The sequence below is a fragment of the Danio rerio genome, chromosome 1 (assembly GCF_052040795.2).
Source record: "Danio rerio strain M-AB ecotype USA chromosome 1, GRCz13ab, whole genome shotgun sequence".
In the NCBI taxonomy this organism is placed as follows: Eukaryota; Metazoa; Chordata; class Actinopteri; order Cypriniformes; family Danionidae; genus Danio; species Danio rerio.
This window is the reverse complement of record NC_141021.1, coordinates 49,380,956-49,403,715: the sequence shown is the minus strand read 5'-3', so window position 1 is coordinate 49,403,715 and position 22,760 is coordinate 49,380,956. Positions and strand designations below refer to the sequence as shown.

Sequence of the window (22,760 nt, the reverse complement as noted above, 5' to 3'; positions counted from 1 at the left end):
GATTTTAAATTTGACTGACAAACTTACAAAGACTAAAGGGCAGTTAATCATCAACATCAAATTACATTCATATTCCACATAAATTGCATGTTTTATATGCAGGATTTTTCAGCTTTAAAATATTTTTGCTTGGGTGGGCCAACCTTTAATCTGAGTGTCACCCTGGATGTTTCCTGGCTACTGGATCACCCGTGTCATTTCAATTCCCTGAGACCTTCATTTATCATCAAAGCACAACTTTTGAGAGCTCCCTCATCCTCCATAGACAGCAATGGTTCTCGACACGTTTAAAGTCGAAACTAGAATTTTCGTGATAATGCAATACATATTACGATATTGAGTATACTTGCACCAGCTCTATTTGGAAATATTGAATAAAATTAAATTAATTGAGATGATTTTGTTGGATAATAAATACAATAAACAGGGTTCACACGGTCATGGAAAACCTGGAAAAGTCATGGAATTTTCACACGGCATTTTTTTAGTCCTGGAAAAGTTTTGGAAAAACAGAAAAACTCACAAGGTTTTGTAAAAGTCATGGAAATTACGGTTAGACGGAATAGTGATATTTACTGATGTTTTGTTGTTAAACTAAATAAAAATCTATATTATCAATAATGTAAAACATCCCTTATAAAACTGAAAATAGTCACATCAATCTTTCGCCGGAAGATTACAGTGGCTGAACAAAACGCATATAAGCATTCATAACACAACACAATCTAACATAAGCTTAGCCTGGCTAAAATAGTTTTTAAACAGAACATTACTAGTCTAACAGTAGGACTAGCTATGGTGTCGTCCTTCCTGTAGCATGCAAAAGTATCTCCCAATATTGATTCAGGATTTTCAAAAGTTTCAAATTCGGCATTTGATTTCACCTCGTCTGTGATTGTCTCTTGAACGTGCGGCGATCATGCAGGTGGGCACGCGCGAATAGCGGATCTGCATGAACAGATGCGCAGAAGTCCGAATCTACATTTGCTGACAGGCAGTTTGAGCAACTTATTGGAATTATGGGAGATGTCTGCCCGACAATATTTAATTGGATGTACATTGTTTAGTTTTATGCTTTACCGCGAATAAACAAAATACATATAAATACATTTAGATCCTTTACTTTAATCTTTACTATTGGACTGTGAAGAGACTTTCAACCAGCACAACAAAACATGTTTCTAAAGACAATCACCTACTGCACCTTTAATAAAAAAAAAAACAATAGTATGTAAGTAAATAGTAGTAAATAAATGAAAAAGTTTGAGTGATAATTTTAATATGAAAATAAATGACAAAACAATGAATAAATAAATACAAATAAAAATAAATGTTTTTTTTTGTCTAATGTTAATTTAAGCTATACATTAGTTAAGTATTTAATGAACTGTTGTCATCATCTGTGTTCATACATGCATAATCATTTTAATCATTTGTAATAATTCGTCTAATGTATCTTGTTTACATTGCACTGAAAGCCATGCACAACTCTTAGCGCTACAGGATGAGATCATTTCTACTCTGGGGTGCACATCAGTGAACACACACCCTATACTGACACTGAGGATAAGAAACGGTCTGGGTAAAAAATTGAACATAATTTACAATATTATTAGCTTTAATCCACAATCAGTTCATTGCACAAATGCGTCTTGTTGGGCGTGAGCTTCCTTTCACTTTGATGATGAATGGATTGGCCCTGGGCAGAGGCACGCGCTCAGACGGGAGGTCAGGTGACGCAGTTTGCGAGACAGTGATGAGTTCATACTTGACTGAATGAAATGCGGAAAAAAAAAGATATGCTGAAAAATATGCAAATGAGACATGATTACATTAAATATTTGCTCATTTGCTCACATGTCTTAAACACAAATTTGAAAATAAAGTTGAAAAGTTTTAACTTTTATAAAAATGTATTGATTTTATAGACGGGGTTTTCTGTATATATATCACTTTAATCACTCCATAATTAATAATACATTCAGCCAGTTAATACATTTTCACTATCTTTATAGAAAAATCAATCAATCAAATTATATATGAACATATCCCTCTGGAAAAACACTTAAGAATATAGATGCTAATAAAACTGTGATGTTTGTTATATATAAGTGCTACTGAAGTGGGGATTTATAACATAAAAAAAACTTGTTTTAAGAGAGAAAATATGTATATCGTAATAGAAATCTATGATAAATCAGACATAAGTTGACTAAACTTAAGTGTATTTTCAATGTTTTCAGTATATTAAACTGAAAGAACACCCAAATAAACACAAAATCTGACAAGTGCAAATAGATATTTCCCTGTAGTGTCTTGCCTTCATTTTCTAACCTTTGCCATTTCACATAAAAAAAATAAAAAAAAATTTACCACAGTGTCACATCACATAATACAAGTCAATTGAGATGCAAACAGCATGATCTTGAGATTGAAGTTGATATTGTTTGGAAGAAATGCTTGATATAAAATATACTGTTGAATTAAGTGAGCGTGTAGTTGAAGATGACTGGCTTTTGAAGCACACACACACACACACACACATACATTCACAAATGTCAGCAGCTCATATGACTGATCACTGAAGGGCCTGGCGGCGAGATTTTCTGTCAGGCATCTATTAGGACGGCTGGCCCACAGAGAGACATTGTTCAAATGAAGCAGAGAAAGAGAAAGTGAACATATAGAGAGTGTAAAAATAAACAATCTGAAGGCCCTGATGCACTCGAGATGACGTTCTTGTTCTTTTTTTCAGTTAGGGGTCTGAAATCACTTCAGTTTCTTAACCAGTTATGCTGAAAGTGGGGCTTTGGATGATTATACAAATATATGCTCTTTCCTCTCAACAACAAAATAAACACAGCAGTCAGAAAACAGCAATTAAGAAAGTATCTGATCACAGTTACTTGAAAGTTTGTACCAGCTTTCTTTGTGTTTATTCAAAAGAGACTGCTTAAGTATAATTTAGCCTGCAAGCTGCTTTCTTTAATTAAAAAAGGAGCAAATAGTTATGATAGTCTTGGTAAGTCATTCAGTCAAAAACTTGGTTGGGAGTTCAAAACAGCTTACCAAAGCCGATATTCTGAAAAAAATACCTCAGCTGGTGAGCTCCTTCAAACTACTATTGGTCTCACTGACTCCGGTCAGACTCACTAACTCTGGTCTGACTCATTTGCGTGCGTATGAATAGAAGTCTATGGGGAGAAGAGTGCAGTGTGACCACGGCTTTATAGGCAAATGTTTTATGCGATATTCCATTTTTGCTCATAAATCTAACCGCATCTTTGGATGGAAACATAGCTAGTGTCACAGTTATTTATTTGTTCATTGGCGTTTATCCAGGTCTTAACCCATACGAAGCAAAAGTATCTTATTTCTGTCTCTCCCAGCACCCTTATCCAACAGAAGATGAGAAGAAGCAGATCGCCCTGCAGACTAACCTCACACTATTGCAGGTCAACAACTGGTGAGTTGTTGTGGTTAATGTAGTCATCTGGATGGCCTTTGATTGGCTTATTGGTAATTGGTATCTGATTGATGTGTTCAGGTTTATTAACGCCCGGCGACGGATCCTTCAGCCCATGTTGGACGCCAGCTCTTCAGACACACCCAAGAGCAAGAAGAAGACGCCCCAAACGCGGCCTTTACAGCGCTTCTGGCCAAACTCACTCGCCTCTTCTGTGTCCCAGCAGCAGGTCACCATGGAGGACGGTACGACCATAACATCAGGCATTACAACAGCAGAATTAGTTTAGTTTGAGCTGAGCATAAAATGCATTTCCTGTTCGCAGCTTACTTCCTATTTAAAAATGATGGTTGCCGTGTGGTATATCTGTGTGGTTTCCAGAGTGCTTTAGCACATTGCTGTATGATTATTATGGTAATTAGGCTGGCTTGTGTAGCAAGCCAGACTATTGTTATCCTATTTTTCTTCTGAGACTAAAAATTAAACTCTATCTCCTCCTAGAGCTTTCGAGCTATGACCACCAAACTCACACCAGACCTCCAAACTAGTCTGACTCGGGTTGCTATATCTTTTCGGACTTATCCGATTTTCGGTTTGTCGGAAAAACGTCCCGGGACCGTCAGAAAAATCCCATTGACTTAACATTGCACCAAACTTTGTGAGCTCATAACTCTACATCAGACTGTCGCACAGACTTCTAACTGGGCTCATTTAACTCAGACTACCAAACTACCAATAACTGATGAACTTTTGACTTGCTAGCCACACCTCTAACAACCAGATACAGCACCCTAGCAACGGTCCCATAGACTGCCATTATAGAGGTTCAGATTGATATTGTCATGCTGCAGTGTGATAGAGACATGGGTGTTGCTTTTAACTGTTCATACTGGCAAGAAGCTTGATACATCATCAGTCTAATCTGTCAATCAACTCCATAGCAACAAAACAGACTAACCTAGCAACTATATAACAGCAGCTATATCTCAGTTTCAGAATATCGTAGAGAAGCGGGGGTTTGCTTGTTTGACTTATGCTAGCCCACTATCTATCTATCTATCTATCTATCTATCTATCTATCTATCTATCTATCTATCTATCTATCTATCTATCTATCTATCTATCTATCTATCTATCTATCTATCTATCTATCTATCCATCTATCCATCTATCCATACTTTTTAAAACTGTTTAAACTAAATAAACTATTACCATCAGGCATTCACAAGCCAGCCTCAAAGTTTGTCCTCAAACTTTAAGAATCTAGTTTGATGCTTACATTAGCAACCCCCAATGAATTACATATATCAGAAAAAGTTTTGTTTGCTACTATTTATTTATTTATTAAAAAACGATTCCTTCATTCAATGATTTGGAAACCAATCTAATATAGATGGCCTACATTTTTATCTTTGAGATTTATTTATTTATTTATTTTTGGCAATTTGACACTTTTTATTAAGGTGTTTAATGAAATTGTTGGGAGTTTAAATCAGCCCTGATAAATTTCAGCTGCCCAAGTATCATATATTATAATAAATTAGTATTACAATATGGGGTGTCAAGGTAGCACAATCACCTCACAAAAAGATAGTCGCTGGTTCAAGCCTCGGCTGGGTCAGTTGGCTTGGCATTTCTGTGTGGAGTTTGCATGTTCTTTACGTGTTGGCGTGGGTGTCCTCCAGGTGCTCCGTTTTCCCCCACAGTTCAAAGGCATGCGCTGTGGTGAATTGGGAAAACTAAATTGGTCGTAGAGTGTGGATGGCTGTTTTCCAGTACTGGGTTGCAGCTGGAAGGGCATCTGCTGTGTAAAACATATGCTGGATACGTTGGTGGTTCATTCCGCTGTGGTGACTCCTAATGAATAAAGGGACTAAGCTGAAGGAAAATGAATGTATGAATACTGTTTCTAATTAAATATTAATAATTGGTGATGTTTATTTATTGGTAGCACGTGATTTTCACAATTATCTTCATTTAATAACCATTTAATTATTTAATAAATTTCTTAATTTAACTTAAAAAATTATGTAATGCTAACAAATTTACATTTTAATAAAAAAAACTGATTTGTCATATTATTTATTAACTGAGTATTTGTGATATTTGCTATTTTCATCTATTAATGTATTTTAATTAAATTTGTTTTCTTAGTATACTTATTTATAAGGGGTCGTTACACCGTAATGAACTGCCAACTATTCTGGCATACCGAAACAGCCGGAGGAAACCCCCGCGAACACAGGAGAACATGCAAACTCCACACAGAAATGCCAATTGGCCCAGCTGGAACACGAACCAGCGACCTTCTTGCTTTGAATTGAATTAAATCTGTTAATCCTGATAATTTATCAACAGATTTTATCAAGTACATTTAGATTAAATCTGCTGAAACACAATTAAAACTAAATATGATCAAAGCACAGAAAATGTACGCAGTCAAACACTAGGGTCTATGCAGAGCTGGTATTTCTTCCCATACTGATAAACTTCCAGTGAACGGTTAATGTGACTTTTTTCCATTTTATACGTTTCCTTTTTCAGCATCAATGTTATAATGTAATTAAAATACAGTCAGTATAGACTTTGGCATTCATTTAGTTGTTCAAGCATAAAACGAGACAAAAAGCTGTTCACTCACACGGTCAGGATTAGCTGGCTAGCGCAGAAGCTATATACTGGGGTAAAATAAATGTTCATATTTTAAAGACATGGGGGGGGGGGGGGGGGGGGGGGGAATGTAATTTAATGCAGTGCTTCTTGTACAATCTGAGACCCACTTTATATCGGATATCACTCAGCCAGTGGAAATTGCTGATTTGTAAAGAAAACAGACCTTAAACGGGGCAATTTGATAATGGCATACAGTTCACAGGAAGCGCTGAACCTCAGGTTACTGCCAAATTTAAATGCCCTCCGCATATACCCTTTTCGGAAAATAATTGCGTTGTTATATTATATCTCAGAATTTTCTCACCCTCAAGTGTTTCCATTTATTTATTATGAACACAGATGAAGATATTTTGACGAATGTTGGAAACCAGTTGCTTCAGACATCTATTGTAGAAAAACTAAATGCTATGGAAGTCAATGGTTACCAGTTTCCAACATTCTTCAAAATATCTTCTTTTTTTGTTCAATAGAATGAAGAAACTCAAAGAGGTTTGGAACAAGTGGAGGATGAGTAAAGATGATGGAATCAATATATATGTATATAGTGTTAAAGTCTAATTAGCTCCTGTCAATTTTTTCTTTTTCAAATATTTGCCAAATGATTTTTAACAGAGCAAGGAATTTTTCACAGTATTTCATATAATATTTTTTCTATTTAATATTTTTAATATTTTTAATATTGTTATACAATGACTTGCCTAATTACCCTAACCTGCCTAGTTAACCTAATTAACCAAGTTAAGCCTTTAAATGTCACTTTAAGCTTTATAAAAATGTGTCTTGAAAAATATCTAGTCAAATTTTATTTACTGTCATCATGGCAAAGATGAAATAAATCAGTTATTAGAAGTGAGTTATTAAAACTATTATGTTCAGAAATGTGCTGAAAAAATCTCTAAGGTAAACAGAAATTGGGCAAAAATAAAAAATAAACAGGAGGGCTAATAGCTAATAGGACTTCAACTGTATATATGTTTATAGGGCCGTAATTGAATTGTTCAGAGCCAACATTTGCTCTTCATATTAAGGTTGTAATGGTTTTGTTGTCATGACTCTCAGGCACCACAGTAACCGTGGGTGTGGGGGAAGACGGCCTGCAGACGCTTTCATCAGATGGCGCCACGCTGGCCATGCAGCAGGTCATGATGGGAGGCCACAGTGAGGATGATGACGATGAAGATGATGAAGAGGACGAGGACACCGATCCGTCTCACTCCGACATGAGCAGACTGGGCCTGGAGACCAGCGACTCGCTGTAGTAGGACTGAACCACACACACACTCGCACACTCACGTTAGCATTGAGAGAGACAACAGAGCACTAAGAAGGAGATGTCCCACACAAACACACACACACCTCAGCTGCACACGTCCTCCAGCTGTCAAACAGCCTGCTTGAAGAACAGAGAAAAGGGCTTAAAGCCACACACACACACACCACAAAACGACCCCCCCACACACACACAGGTCAAAAAAACAAGACACAAGCACAAGTCTCTCTCACGCAAAGCATTTCTGACACAGATTAGCCGAGTGCACTTTTTGTATGATACTGTAAACTTAAAGAAAGTGTTCAAAGCACATTTCGAAAGAGCTAAAAAAGGAAGGAAATTGATTTTAAAAAAAAACAGTTGTTGATGCTGGATGATTGGGTTGTGCTTATCCTGACGGTCTGGGATATTTCCACAACGAGATTTCGTCTCTTGCATGCCTGTGTTTGCTTTAATCAGGCACCAGGAAAAAGAAGGAACTATTTTTATAGTACACTGTCACAGATGATCGGTGCCAATATGTTTGTTTTCTCCGTTTGTTTGTTTTTTGCTCTGGTTTGCTATGTTTTGTAAGGAGTATTTATGTATGAAAAAGACTTTTAACCTGCTCACCCTGCTTTTTTTTGGATGGGTGGATTTGGATTGTGGTAACTACTTAGTATAAAGTACACAATGATTTGTATGCTGAAGGCAGAGTTGCTGACGATGCCTTATGTTTTTACATTTCGAATGCCACAATGTGAGACAGTCTCATATCTGTGGAAACTTATTTCCACCACCGAATGAACAAAAATGTAATTAATTATTGTTCACAGAATTGTGAGGTTATATATATATATATATATATATATATATATACATATATATATCACAATTTGGACTTTTCTGTTTCTATTTTAGAATTACAAACTTGTCTCATAATTTTGAGTTTCTCTTTGAATTCTTAGCTTGTTTGGCCCATTCTGAGTTGATCTTTTGCATAATTCAACGTTTATTGCGATTCTAAGCATTGTAGCCATTCTGAGTTTATCTTGCACAGTTTTGAGCTTATTACAATTCTCAGTTTATCTTTGCGCAATCTTGAGTTTATTTTAATTCTGAGTTTATCTTGCGCAGTCCTGAGTTTATTTTAATTTTGAGTTTATCTTGCACAATACTGAGTCTTTTAATTCTGAGCTTATCTTTCGTAATCTTGTGCAAATTTAGATTTTACCTCATTCACAATTCTAAGTTTATATCTCGCGCAGTTCTGAGTTTATTGTAATTCTGAGTTTATCTTGCGCAATTCTGATTTTATTGTAATTCTTAGTTGATCTTGCACATTTTTGAGCTTATTGCAATTCTGAGTTGATTGTAATTCTGAGTTTCTTGCGTAAATTTTGAGTTCATCTCATTCGCAAGTCTAAGTTTATCGCTTACCAATCCTGAGTTTATTGTAGTTCTTAGTTTATCTTGCTCAATTCTGAGCTTATTGCAATTCTGAGTTGATCTAACGCAATCTGAGTTTGTCATAATTCTGAGCCCATCTTGCGCAATTCCGAGTTTATTGCAATTCTGAGCTTATCTTACGCAGTTCTGAGTTTATTGTAAATCTAATTTTATCTCTTACCCAATCATGAGTTTATTTTAATTCTGAGCTTATCTTAAGCAATTCTGAGTTTGTCGTAATTCTACGCTTATCTTGCGCAAATTTTGAGTTTATCTCATTCACAAGTCTAAGTTCATCTCTTACCTAATCCTGAGTTTATTTTAACTCTGAGCTTATATTACGCAGTTTTGAGTTAATTGTAATTCTGAGTTTATCTTGCACAATCTTGAGTTTATTATAACTCTTAGGTTATCTTGCACAATCCTGAGTTTATTGTAATTCTGAGTTTATCTTGCGCAATCCTGAGTTTATTGTAATTCTGAAGTTATCTTGTGCAATTCTGAGTTTATTCTAATTCTGAGTTATTCTAGCTCAATTCTGAGTTTATTGTAATTCTAAGGTTAGCTTGTGCAATTCTGAGTTTATCTTGCGCAATTCTGAGTCCACTAAAATTCTGAGCTTATCTTGTGCTGTTCTAAGTTTATATCTTGTGCAGTCCTGAGTTTATTGTAATTCTGAGCTGAGTTTATCTAATGTGCAGTTCTAAATTTATCTTTTACACAATCCTAAATTCTGAACTGGCGCAGTCCTGAGTTTATTGTAATTCTGAGCTAATCTTGCACAAATTTTAAGTTCATCTCATGCGTAATCTAGAGTTGATTTTAATTCTGATCTTTTCTTGCAAAATCCTAAGTTTTTTGCAATTGCGAGCTTATCTTGCGCAACTCTGAGTTTATTTCAAGCAAACCTGAGTTCTTTACAACTCTTTGTCTCTCTAAATTTAAAAGGTTTTTTGTAATTATTTGTCTTTCTTCATTTGACACAGTTCTGACCGAATCTCGTAATTCTGTTTATTTATTGTATTTTTGAATCCCACGATTATACCTTTATTTAATGCAATTATGATGTAACCCAGTTCTTACGATTCCAGGTTTGTATCACACAGCTCTTAATTTACTGTAATTTTTTTCTCGCAATTTTAATCTGTTCGCTTCTCACAAGTTTTTCCTCTTGCAATTCTGAGTTCCTTTTTGTCCTGTTTATTTATTCAAATTGAGTTTATATATTGCTGTTTTAACTGTATAGCCATTTTGAATTTCTCTCGCAATTTATTTATTGTCTTTTTGAGCTGATCTCTCGCAAGTTTATTTATATCTTGCAATTCTGAGTTTTTTCCCAATTACACCACAATTTAATAAATACCACAATTTTCTTTTTTTCTTCTCAGAATTGTTCGCTTGTATCTCACAATTCCTGTATTTCTCAGAACTGAAAAAGAATAATTGTGATGGGAATGTGGTGGAAATAAGCTTCCATACATATCTGATGTTACTTCCTGTGCAATCGACATGAATACCGTGCCCAAAAAAACGATGCATTTGCAAGGTTGTGATAATGTTTATGATATAAATGCCTGTACTTGTTATATGAGAAGGAACTGTTATCGCTTTTTAATGATCATATTGCTGAAAACTCCCAACAGAAGCGGAAGAGAGAAGGACGTCGATCAGACTTTGCATTTATGTATATTTTTTTGACTCACGAGGGACTCATCTTTGATGTTAAACCTCTTTAGCGCGAACATTAATGATGGATTTCTTTTTAATCTGTGTTATCATGGACAATTCTCACGTTTTTCACCATGAAATCGTGGATAAAACAAAACATTTTCAACATTTAAGAATTGACTGCATGTGCTTTCATTTATTATTGTATTTTTAGATACCGTATGCTCACAATCTATCAGTATAAACCCCATGAGATACCAAAATAAGCTGATATATTTGGATTATGCGTCTGTTTTGTCCCGTTTTGCGATTCTACAGCTGTCACTTACTTAAGCTCATGTATCCCTGTTATTTAGCGTGTTCAGAATGTGCTTTAGGCAGTCTGTACTGAGCGGCTTTTCATTTCCAGCTGTAGTCTTGTGAATGTGATGCCATCAGTCAGATGACTAGCTAACCCAAAAGGAGAAAGTCGGCTCCGTTAGCTTAGCATGGGGAGGTTTTCAACGCTGCACTTTTTCTCTCTGCGCTTCTATAATCGCTTCTCTCACACACACTCACAAACGCGCACACACACACAGATTTGCCTTTCAGACTTTTTGTTTTATAATAAAGAACACTGTACCTGAAGGACACATCATCGTGTGTGATCTTGTATTTGTTTGTGTGTGTGCGTTTCCTGTAAAATGGCCGTGAGGGCCCACAGAGTATTTTAGTGTAACCTTTGCCATATCTGACGCATTAACAAATAAATACTTTGACGGGGTAAAATTTTACTTTTTTAAGTTTAAATTTGAACAATATATTTTGGTTTATTTCTGTTTAACAGAGAGCAGATTTTTTTCAGCACATTTCTAAACAAAAATAGTTTTAATAACTCATTTCTAATAACTGATTTATTTTATCTTTGTCATGATGACAGTAAATAATATTTGACTAGATATTTTTCAAGACACTTCTATACAGCTTAAAGCAGGGGTGTCAAACTCAATCCCTGGAGGGCCGAAGCCCTGCACAGTTTAGTTTCAACCCTGCTCCAACACACTTACCTGTAGGTTTCAAACAAGCCTGAAGGACTCAATTAGTTTGATCAGGTGTGTTTAATTAGGGTTGGAACTAAACTGTGCAGAGCTGCGGCCCTTTTGGAACTGAGTTTGACACCTGTGGCTTAAAGTGACATTTACAGGCTTAATTAGTTTAAACTAGGCAGGTTAGGGTAGTTAGGCAAGTTATTGTATAATGATGGTTTGTTCTGTAGACTATCGAAAAAAATATATAGCTTTAAGAGGCTAATAATTTTAACCTTAAAATGGTTTTTAAAAAAAATTAAAATTGCTTTTATTCTAGCCGAAATAAAACAAATAAGACTTTCTCCACAAAAAAAAATATTATCAGACATACTGTGAAAATTTCCTTGCTCTGTTAAACATAATTTGAGAAATATTTAAAAAAGAAAAAAAATTCAAAGGGAGGTTAAGAATTCTGACTTCAACTGTAGCCAATTTCTTGACACTAAAAGTACTTTGCACATATTTGGGGGGAATCTCCTCATCCACCTCCAGTGTGCACCATCCACCTGGATGACATGACAGCAGCCGTATTGTGCCTGACCACACACTAGCTGATTGGTGGAGAGGAGACAGTGTGATGAAGCCAATTATGATACAGGGATGGTTAAGTCAGAATTTGCCCAGGATGCCGGGATTAAACCCCCACTTTTTTTTTTCCAAAGAACATTCTGAAATTTTTAATGACCACAGAGAGTCAGGATCTTGGTTTCAACATCTAATCTGAAAGACGGCACTCACTGAGCAGCATAGAGTCCCCTTCCATATAATGGGGCGATAGGACCCACACAGACCACATGTTGAGTGCCCCCTGCTGGTCTCACTAACCCCATCCTGCAGCAATCTAGCTTTCCCATGTGGTCTCCCATCCAGGTCCCATTCAGTGGGCCACCATGAGAGAGGTACTGGTTTGCCAGTGCTTTCATTGTTTTGTATTTTAAATACAAAAATAAACCACTGGAGGCCAGGAAACAACTTTTGGAGGAGCAAAATAGAGATTTAATCAGGAGGATAAATGCATCACATTAGGAGTGTTTATATTTGGCTTAACATACAAAAATATATGCATAGATAAATGAAAAATGATTGGACAAATAAATAATGTACAATCGATAACATTCATAAATAAGAACAGTCAAGAGCATCTTACATGTTAACTCAATTACAAAAAACTCTAGAAGTAAAGGGAATTTATTATATAAATATACCTGTTTATATTAATCTGTCTTATATATAAATATACCAGATGTGTATGAAAATGTGCATAGAGTTCATTTGCAGCTTGTCCACCTTGTTGAGATGCTCACTGTAGCTGATTCTCTTCTTTCTGAGTAAAATAAAATAAATGAATAAAATTCAAGTTATTACAATGCTGCAAACATCTCTGACATTGAAAGCCACAATTTTGAGGGATGTAAACAAAAACAATGATTCCAACATATTTCATGTTTTAATTTTTAATGTCTATAGCTTCTGAGAATCCAAATAGGTCCACATATTAATAAATCTTGTTATGATAGCTGTTTCAACATTAAGTAATGATTGAATTGCCTCTTGTTACAGTTATAAAATAGTTTGACAGTAAGCAGTAAATGTTCATGGGCCATTGACATGGCCACATTGAAATGGTCTATAATGTAACATCAGTGTAAACCTGACCTGAGAACCTAGATTGTAAAGCTCAAGCAGAGCATGGCGTTTGCCACTAGATGACTCCAGTGTTCAGAAAAACACAAATTAAAATACGTTTCAAAGGTCAAAGGGACCCTGAGGGGATATTCAGATATTCATCAGCACAAACACACTTACCAATGATCAACAAAGACAGCTGGAAAGCAGAGTTAATGAAATACACAAGCCGACCAATCAGAATAAAGTTCAGCTGCCACTTGGTAATGTAATTGCACTCTCAGATCTCCTTTGCTCACACCCAGTGACTAGTTAGCCATAAATGTTTGATCAGGTACTAAGTCAGATTATTAGCAGAGTGTGGTTTACGTTTGCCAGATCTATACAGCCTAAAATAGATTTGGAATAAATAAACTTTTATTACTAATTATGTTTTCCCAGTTTGAATATTTGTACAAGATCTTCTATAATAATAATAAGCATTTTTGACTTAAAATATAGAATATTTAATAAATAATAAATAAAATATTTTTATTTGCGATGTTCACATTTTTTTCTATTGCGATGTTTACATTTGTTCTAATGTTATAAGTTAAAATAATAGCAATATTATTATTATTGATTTTTTTTGTAAAAACACTTAAAAAAAACAATGCCTAAAATAATAATATTGTCTGATCTTTTAATAAGAATTTGTCACTGAAATGAATACCCTTAGTTTCCAAAAAAAAATTTAAATATAACAAAATCAAGCTGTTCTTTGTTATTATTATCTTTATTAAAATATCAAACTATTAATAAATAAATACAGTTTATCTCAACTCAATTCCACAAAAGTAATTTCAGTAAATAAATATTTTACCTCCATTTGCTCTTGAATCCATGTAAGAGCTTCACTTATGCTCGTGTAAATTCCTGGTTTGTTTACTTTTCCACAGTTTTCATCCCAGCTGCCTGTCCCGACCAGTGTCCACGCGGACCCCTGACAGGCCAGCGGCCCTCCACTGTCCCCCTACACACACAAGACCACAGCTTAACCTCTAGGGCAAACACACTGTGCTTCAATAATTGCTATAGTATTCTTTTCATTATCCTTCAGCTTAGTCCCTTATTTATCAGGGGTTGCCACAGCGGAATGAACCGCTACTATATGTTTTACGCAGCGGATGGCCTTCCAGCCGCAACCCAGTACTGGAAAACACAGATACACTTTCACATTCACACACACACTCCTACACTACAGCCAACTTTGTTCACCCAATTCACCTATTGCGCATTTCTTTAGACTGTGGGGTAAAAATAACTTGTTACTACTAAACTTTTTTTTTTCCAGCATTGTATTGCAGCTGTAATAACTTAGTTCTTTTAGATGCGACATGCTGAAGTAAATCGTTTAGGATGATCCATTTTTTGTCAGTATAAATTGTGTCGATACACAAATGCAGTACCTGACATGTTCCAACACCCCTTAAAAATTCTGTGCAGACGTTCCAGTTTGTCAAACCCAGTTTCCTGCATTCTTTGTTGGACAGTAAAGGGACCTGAGCGACATGTAGAGAAAGACTAGTCTCTCCTGCAACACAAGTGCAATCAGAAATTACATAACAGAGTCCTTCTAATGTCTTCAGAACTGCTAAAAGTCTTTACCAGAAGCATTAGAGTTTAAATCTTTTAAGTGCCCTTAAAAGTTGGAACCACACTCACCACTGTCCACTGTGGCTCCCCAGCCTGAGATCAGACACATCTGTCCATTCTTAAAACTCTCACCGTAATTAGGCAAACAGATGGGGGCTATTTGATCTGGGAACAGAGAAAAAGGAGATAAACTCTTTCAAATCTGGTCTGTTATTCAAGTTAAGTAAAAAAAAGCAGATACTAACCATTGAAAGTCAGAGGTAGTGCAAGCTTTATCAGCGCTATGTCGTAGCTGAAGCTTTTTGACCTGAAGTTGGCATGGTAGATGATTTTCTCTACAGAATGAGCTTCAGCTTTACTCAGCGGCAGGTTTATCAACCCAGCATACACATCCCATAATACTGGCTGCGCGAATCTTTGGACAAAAATATATGCACATGTAAGCAGTGAGACTAGACTGCAGCATAACTCAGAGCCAGTATATATAGTATGCTGGACTAGAATCAAATCAGCCTAAACCAAACTGGAATTAATGAGTCTGGATCAACAGAAACTACAATGAGCCAGTTTAGACTGGTACAACATCAGGTTAAAATAGTCCAGATCAGCACCATTAACTAGTTTAAACTAGTCTGGACAGGAAAAAAAAAACAGCCTAGACCACCCCAGAACCAGTATTAACCAATCTGGAGAAGTACCAAACTGTCACAAACCAGTCTTGATCTGCACAGAACCAGTATTACCCAAACTGGAGAAGTACCAGACCATCACAGACCTGTCTGGACTTGTACAGAACTAGTATTAACTAATCTACACCAGTACCAAACCATCACAAACCAGTCTAATGTTATGTAATGTAATGTAATGTGTATTTATATAGCGCATATATTGTGTATGGCCATACACCCAAAGCGCTTTACAATCATGAGGGGGGGTCTCTCCACACCACCACCAGTGTGCAGCATCCACTTGGATGATGCGACGGCTGCCACCGGACAACGGCGCCAGTGCGCTCACCACACACCAGCTATTGGTGGAGTGGAGAGACAGTGATCGAGCCAATTCGGTGGAAGGGGATGATTGGGAGGCCATGATCGTAAGGGCCGATAGAGGGACTTTGGGCAGGACACCGGGGTTACACCCCTGTTCTTTCACGAGAAGTGCCATGGGATTTTTAATGACCACAGAGAGTCAGGACCTCTGTTTAACGTCTCATCCGAAAGATGGTGCCCACTGAAAGTGTAGTGTCCCCTTCACTTTTACTGGGGCATTAGGATTCACACAGACCACAGGTTGAGCGCCCCCTGCTGGCCTCACTAACACCACTTCCAACAGCAATCTAGTGTTCCCTAGTGGTCTCCCATCCAGGTACTGACCAGGCTCAGCCCTGCTTAGCTTCAGTGAGTAACCGGTCTTGGGCTGCAGGGTGACATGGCTGTGGCCACGTCACCCTGCAGCCACAGCAGAACCAGTATTAACCAATCTAAACCAGTACCAGACCATGACAAACCCATCTGGACTTGCACAGAACCAGTAATCAATCTGCACCAGTAACAGACCATTAAAAACCAGTCTGGACCTGCACACAACCGGTATTTTTCAATCTGGACCAGTACCAGACCATCACAAAACAGTCTGGACCACCACAGAACTAGTATTAACCAATATGGAACTGTAACAGACCATAACAAACCAATCTGAACCACCACAGAAATAGTATTAACCAATGTGGACAAGTACAAGACCATTACAAACCAGTCTGGACCTGCACAGAACCAGTATTTTTCAATATGGACCAGTACCAGACCATCGCAAACCAGTCTAGACCTCCAAAGAACCAGTTTTAACCAGTCCTGACCACCACAGAACCAGTAATAACCAATCTGGAACCGTAACAGACCATAACAATCCAATCTGTACCACCACAGAACCAGTATTAACCACTGTGGACCAGTACAAGACCATTACAAACCAGTATGGACCTGCACAGAACCAGTATTTTTCAATATGGACCAGTACCAGACCATCGCAAACCAGTCTGGACCTCCAAAGAACCAGTTTTAACCAGTCCTGTCCACCACAGAACCAGTATTAACCAATCTGGAACCGTAACAGACCATAACAATCCAATCTATACCACCACAGAACCAGTATTAACCAATGTGGACCAGTATTAGACCATCACAAAACAGTATTAACCAATCTGGACGAGTATCAGACTATCACAAACCAATCTGTACCACCACAGAACCAGAATTAACCAATCTGGACCTGTACCAGACCATTACAAACCAGTCTGGACCTGCACAGAGCCAGTATTTTTCAATCTGGACCAGTACCAGACCATCACAGACCAGTATTGAATAGCACAAAATCTGTATAAACCAATATGTATCAAACCCTGACTAGCATAACAGCTAGATAAAACAGTGAATTACAGTCTGAAAAAAGCTATATAAACTAGCCTATAACAGTACCAGACCACTATAAACCATATTGGACCATCTTAGGACCAGAGTTACACCAGTTTTGATCAGTATTAGACAATCATCAGGTTAGCATAAAAGTCTAAGCTAGTAGTATAAAGCAGTCCAGCAGTGGCTCATACTCACCCGAACACACAGTGTGCAGCAGTGAGTATCCAGCTCTCACTGATGATGGATCCTCCACAGAGATACTGGTTCTGGTAATGAAGGCTGACTTGCCATGGGACCTGGCCAGACTTCGACACATTCCCTCCTACAATACGACTGCTTATCGCCGACCTGTAGCCACACGCTACACAACAACGCACACACAAGATCTGAGTGATAAACTTCAATGCCGCCATCTTATCTTTCAGTACAGTCAATTAGAGACTATATTTGTTGTTTTAAATTTTATGTGAGCATAACTTTGTTGGCAGGACAAGACAGCAAGAATTAGAATGTTGCTAGCGTGATTTAACATGTTTTTTAGCATTTTAGCATATTTTTAGCATTCATTCATTTTCTTTTCAGCTTAGTCCCTTTATTAATCTGGGGTCGACACAGTGGAATGAACCGCCAACTTATCCAGCTTATGTTTTACACAGCGGATGACCTTCCAGCTGCAACCCATCACTGGGAAACACCCATACATTCTCAATTTACCCTACCCAATTCAACTGTACCGCATGTCTTGGGACTTGTGGGGGAAGCCGGAGTATCCGGAGGAAACCCTCGTGAACACAGGGAGAACATGCAAACTCCACACAGAAATGCCAACTGACCCAGCTGAGGCTCGAACCAACGACCTTCTTACTGTGAGGTGAGAGCGCTACCCACTGTGCCACCACGTCACCATTTTTAGCAGTATTAATTCAGCATCAGTTAATTTATTTCTAGCGACAATTAGCATATTGGTAGTATGTTTTTAATTTTACGAGATGATGTAGTCGCTAGGTTTTGCTAGTTAAACTAAATAGATAGACAAAGGTCTGTGACGCTGGATTATAAAATCGAAAATACAAATATTTGGTCAAGATTTCTTCTCTTTTTTTTGTCTTTTACGTCAAAAATCATTAGAATATTGGGGAAAGGATATTTTCCATTCAGATATTTTGTAACTATACTATGGTAAACTTCATTTGAACTTTAAAGGCGATTTTCAATTTTTAAAGCCTCCGATTTCAGATTATCCACATTTGTCTTATCCTAACAAAGCATACATCAATGGAAAGCTTAATTATTTCGCTGTCATGTGATGTATAAATCTTAATTTCCATAAATTGACATTTATGACTGGTTTTGTGGTTCTAGTTCATGTTAATTGTTTGAAAAAAAATTTGACCCCTTAAAAATATCTCCTCTTTTTAGATTCAGATTGGTTTTACATAAATGGTGGTTCTGATCAGTTAGAAAAGACATAGAATTAAATTACGGATCAGCCTGAAGCTCTGGGCCAAATTTGGTGACTGTAGCTTTAAAGATCTAGAAGGAGATACGTTTAGAAATTTGCTCTCAGAAGACGTTTAAATAGAAATTTAGCATGTTGGTTTTGTTGAAAAAACGACAATATCAATATGCACTCACCTATACATTTGACAGCAGTCACTAAGCCAGAATTGCAGTGGGTGTTTCTGGAAAGACAGAAGATACATTTTTAATGAAACGTCTTGTTTGTTTGTTTGTTTCTCTTTCTGAACTACAGACACTGTAGTGATCCTTTTCACCATTGTATTGACAAATCAAATAAACTATTCAACGGGCTGTCTTCTTCTCATCTTATTTCCATGTGGAATCTAGATATCTCTTTTCTTTTTGTACAGAATTTTCTCTCAGAAATTCATCAGAAGGTATAAGATGTCTCGATTCTGACTGCGTTTCAGTTACCCGAGACACTTCTCAATGTCAGTATGTCAATGGAGACACTTCAAATTGTATTGAACAATCTGTCATGCACTGCATCAGTCACTGGACGGATCTTACTTGACAGCCTTTGGCCTTGACTGATCCTCCTCAGGCCTGATTTTGACTTGGGGAAAAGTGTGTGTGAAATGCTCATTTGTTTCTAAAGTGCAACCACTATAAATGTCATGTACAAACACTGTTTTAGCATATAATTTTGATCTGTGTGCTATTTATTTTACGTACACATTTTCAAATAAAGCCTGTGACTATATTTCCACACACATTTAGCTGCTAGATGTTTGTCAGATAACATTTCCATGTACCTTCTGTGTAAAAAATATTGATAAAATGCAAATGATAAGTCGTTGTTTGTTTAACTTCAAGCTCTGAGGCGTGTGCGCGTAAAGGAACCGGTGAATGCCAGCACACACATATTATGTACATCTCGACATGCGAAAGTGTTTCTCTATATGTTTTCATCGAAGTTGTTCACAATACTTATCCATCCAAAGAGGTTGTAATGAAGTCAAATGTTTACATACACAAGCGCGGCCGTTTCTAGTTAATGATGTCAGAATTTATTCTGGAATGTATTTTGGAATGGATGTGTGACTGGTTTTTACCGGAAACAAAAATCTGTAACGTCCTTGCCTGTGTGAACAGCACTTTTTTTTTTTAATTTACCGGTAAAGACGTTCTGGAAATTTTCCGTATATTTACCAGTATCTCTTTGTGAAAGGGGCATATGGAAGTCATATAGGTCCCAGCAACCAGCATTTTTCTAAATATCTTCTTTTGTCTTCATCAGAAAAAAAACTACTCATAAAGGTTTGGAACAAATGAAGGGTAAGTAGATCGTAACATAAGTTTAGTTTTCAAGTAACGATCACTTTAATAAATTTGGCCCCAATCGCCTTCCATACATTTCACTCATAAATGACGAAAAAAAAGGCTTGCTTTGATTAAAATATGCGCCATTTTTTGGATGGCTCGTGAAAAGAAACTGTTTTCACACTATTTGTTGTTTTGGCGCGTTATATAAGCGTATAAAAAAGGTTTACCTAGCATATGAAGAGTTCTGGATCCTGAAGGTGTCATGAAGGTGTGTTTGGTTGATTTTAACAGCGACTAGATTGTTCTGGAAGACTTCTTCAATGGAGGAGATGGGAATGGCGGCAGAGCTCACGTAACTTCAGTCAAAGACAGGTAAACAAGAACACACCGTGTTAGCTTTTAGTTAATCATCAGCTGGTGACACTTCAACACCTAACAAACGATCCCTCATGGAAAATAACCATGGTTTTATTATAGTTAAAGTGCAGTAACTATGTTTTATGGTAGATTGTTATTTGTATAATCATAATTTTTCTATAAATACCATGGTTCAACTGTAGTGCTGTAATTCAAACCATGGTTATGGCTATATTATTAAAACCGCGAGTGTTTCTAGCGGTTATTACAGTAACGTTACTTTAGAACTCGTATGCTTGTACAAAAATATATTTTAATAAATGTCAATTATATGGTTCTTCATCAAATGAAAGGTAAAATACAACAACCGTTTGTTTTGTTTTTATTATAACCACAGTTATTTTTTTGTATAAAGTGTAATTGGAAAATAGCTTTAAAAACATTTTGAATTCAGTGGTTAATTAGAATTGTACAGGTATAAAACAATTGCTTTCATATTAAAACTACATGAAGTATCTTCATATTCCTATCAAATTTTTAAGAGACAAAATCTCTATTTTTATCTCTTCATAGTTTTCATAAACTTAAAGCGATTGACTTCAGACATAAAGATTGGTTGAGGAGACATGACCTAAAATACTGTCTGTAATATGCTAAATTCAAGTGTCAAGATGCTAAACAAAATCTGCAGACCTCTAAAACTGAAAGACGGCAGATGTTATTAAATGTAACATCTTGACCTAGTTAAGGTGAAACAGTGTTTCTAATGATTGTTATTTTTTTTTCTTTCATTTAATGGCAGACTGATTTTAATTGGATTAACTATGCAGGTATAATGAGGCCACCGGGAACAGGGGCACATTATTATTCATAGACACCCACACAGTGTAAGAAAACACACACACACACACAAGGGCAGTTTCACCATATTTCTGTCTTTAAAATGGGGAAATCCCTGCTTTGCCCTTGGAAATGAATTTTCCTTAAATAGCAGATGTGGGGAATGATAATGATGGCTGTTATTTAACAAAGATGAATAATTGCTGACCAAGGTTGTGATTACGCAGACATTGACGACAGCTACTGCAATTAGCAGAACTCTGAGACAATTGCAATAGATGAAGTCATGCAAAAAAAGGTAATTAATTTGTTAGTTAATTATTAGTATTTTACTAAATGTAAATATCTGAAAATTAAGATTATTAGGGATGCTCAGATCAGGATTTTTACAGCCATTACCGAGTACCGATTCCTTGTCATGGTGATAGTGAGTACCGATTCTAATGCTTCAAGCTTTATAATGTATAAAGTGTGTTTTTCCTTTAAGTATGATACTTAAGTACAGATCTCTCTTTACCTAAGAGGTTAAATTAAGGATGCTGCATATAATCCCTTAAACGTGTCTCTTATAGCCATTTAGGTGTAAATATGTCATGGTAAAAATGCCAATAATAAGAAAAATGACAAACGATGCAATTTGGAAACATTGCAAATGATGAAAGAAGTGTTCAACGTGTCTCAATCACAAAAATGCAGCCCTATAAATCTTTACTAAAAGGAAAAAGGACTGTTTACTGTTTATTGCAGTAAGTATGTTACGAGTTGTATTATTAAAAATTCATTGTTTTATTTATGTATTTTTCCAGCCAGGTTTTAGTGAATTTGCAATATTGTCAAAAACACAGACGTTCCTTCAGTTCGTTTCTGTAAAATAGTTTGATCATCTCAGACTTGCACAAACACTTGTGATTGGTTCATTAGATCAGTGAGTACTAATTGAGTCATCAAAGGTGATTGATTATCAGCCAATACCGATCTTTGGCCAATCGATCGGAGCATCTCTAAAGATTATTGAGCAATTCCATGCAAATGTCAAACTTGCCATGAAAAAAATTAGGTTTTTGCCAAAATAGCGAAACCCTTTCTGCATTTTTTTGTGCAAGCAAGTATTTTACAGTGCTTTAAAAATACTCAAAAATGTCTCTGTTAATGTTTTCAAACAATTATATTACATTTACCAACATCACACAAGTGCCAATTTCACATCTGTCACATCCATAACAGAGAGATGTCACATCAATAACAAAGATTTTTCCTCATAAATGTAAAAAATCTCAAGTGATATAAAATCAGTCGTTTTGTTCTATAGAGAGACAACTCTTATCCTTTTGATAAGCATTGTTTCTTTTGGGTTGTGCAGTTTAATTCACAGAATTTCTACAAAGTATATTGTATACTGCAAACTCTAACTTTTTTAGTCAAATCCATAACACATGATTATTTTCCTCATTTAAAATATAAAAGTTTTTTACAGATTGATATTTTTTCTGCAGTTTTGGAAAATATAAACCGATGTTTAAATATAA

At 36.3% G+C, this 22,760-nt stretch overlaps 3 protein-coding genes across 10 annotated transcripts in view; 2 read left to right on the top strand and 1 right to left on the bottom strand.

Moving 5' to 3' along the window:
* Positions 1 to 11,139, top strand: part of pknox1.2 (pbx/knotted 1 homeobox 1.2) — a 24,279-nt gene extending 13,140 nt beyond the window's left edge. For 6 of the 7 annotated variants that reach the window (XM_087237690.1, XM_087237693.1, XM_087237688.1 and 3 more), the window contains exons 9-11: positions 3,390 to 3,466; positions 3,548 to 3,711; positions 7,199 to 11,139. In XM_087237690.1, coding sequence (XP_087093816.1) covers positions 3,390 to 3,466; positions 3,548 to 3,711; positions 7,199 to 7,398 — 441 coding nt within the window. In that variant the 3' untranslated portion in view covers positions 7,399 to 11,139. Of the gene's footprint in view, positions 1 to 3,389; positions 3,471 to 3,547; positions 3,712 to 7,198 lie in introns of those variants that run through there. The other variant, XM_087237694.1, reaches the window with a different exon arrangement.
* Positions 10,798 to 22,760, bottom strand: part of tmprss3b (transmembrane serine protease 3b) — a 24,393-nt gene continuing 12,430 nt past the window's right edge. Inside the window, exons 6-13 of one of the 2 annotated variants that reach the window (XM_087237681.1) lie at positions 20,265 to 20,393; positions 18,886 to 18,932; positions 17,446 to 17,611; positions 15,079 to 15,248; positions 14,903 to 14,998; positions 14,647 to 14,771; positions 14,061 to 14,210; positions 10,798 to 12,896 (exon numbers count right to left, since the gene is read on the bottom strand). In XM_087237681.1, coding sequence (XP_087093807.1) covers positions 12,873 to 12,896; positions 14,061 to 14,210; positions 14,647 to 14,771; positions 14,903 to 14,998; positions 15,079 to 15,248; positions 17,446 to 17,611; positions 18,886 to 18,932; positions 20,265 to 20,393 — 907 coding nt within the window. In that variant the 3' untranslated portion in view covers positions 10,798 to 12,872. The remainder of the gene's footprint in view (positions 12,897 to 14,060; positions 14,211 to 14,646; positions 14,772 to 14,902; positions 14,999 to 15,078; positions 15,249 to 17,445; positions 17,612 to 18,885; positions 18,933 to 20,264; positions 20,394 to 22,760) is intronic. The other variant, XR_015476943.1, reaches the window with a different exon arrangement.
* pdxkb (pyridoxal (pyridoxine, vitamin B6) kinase b) overlaps positions 20,164 to 22,760 on the top strand; it is a 67,387-nt gene continuing 64,790 nt past the window's right edge. Inside the window, exon 1 of the mRNA XM_087236163.1 lies at positions 20,164 to 20,409. The gene's annotated coding sequence lies outside the window, so the exon portion shown is untranslated. The remainder of the gene's footprint in view (positions 20,410 to 22,760) is intronic.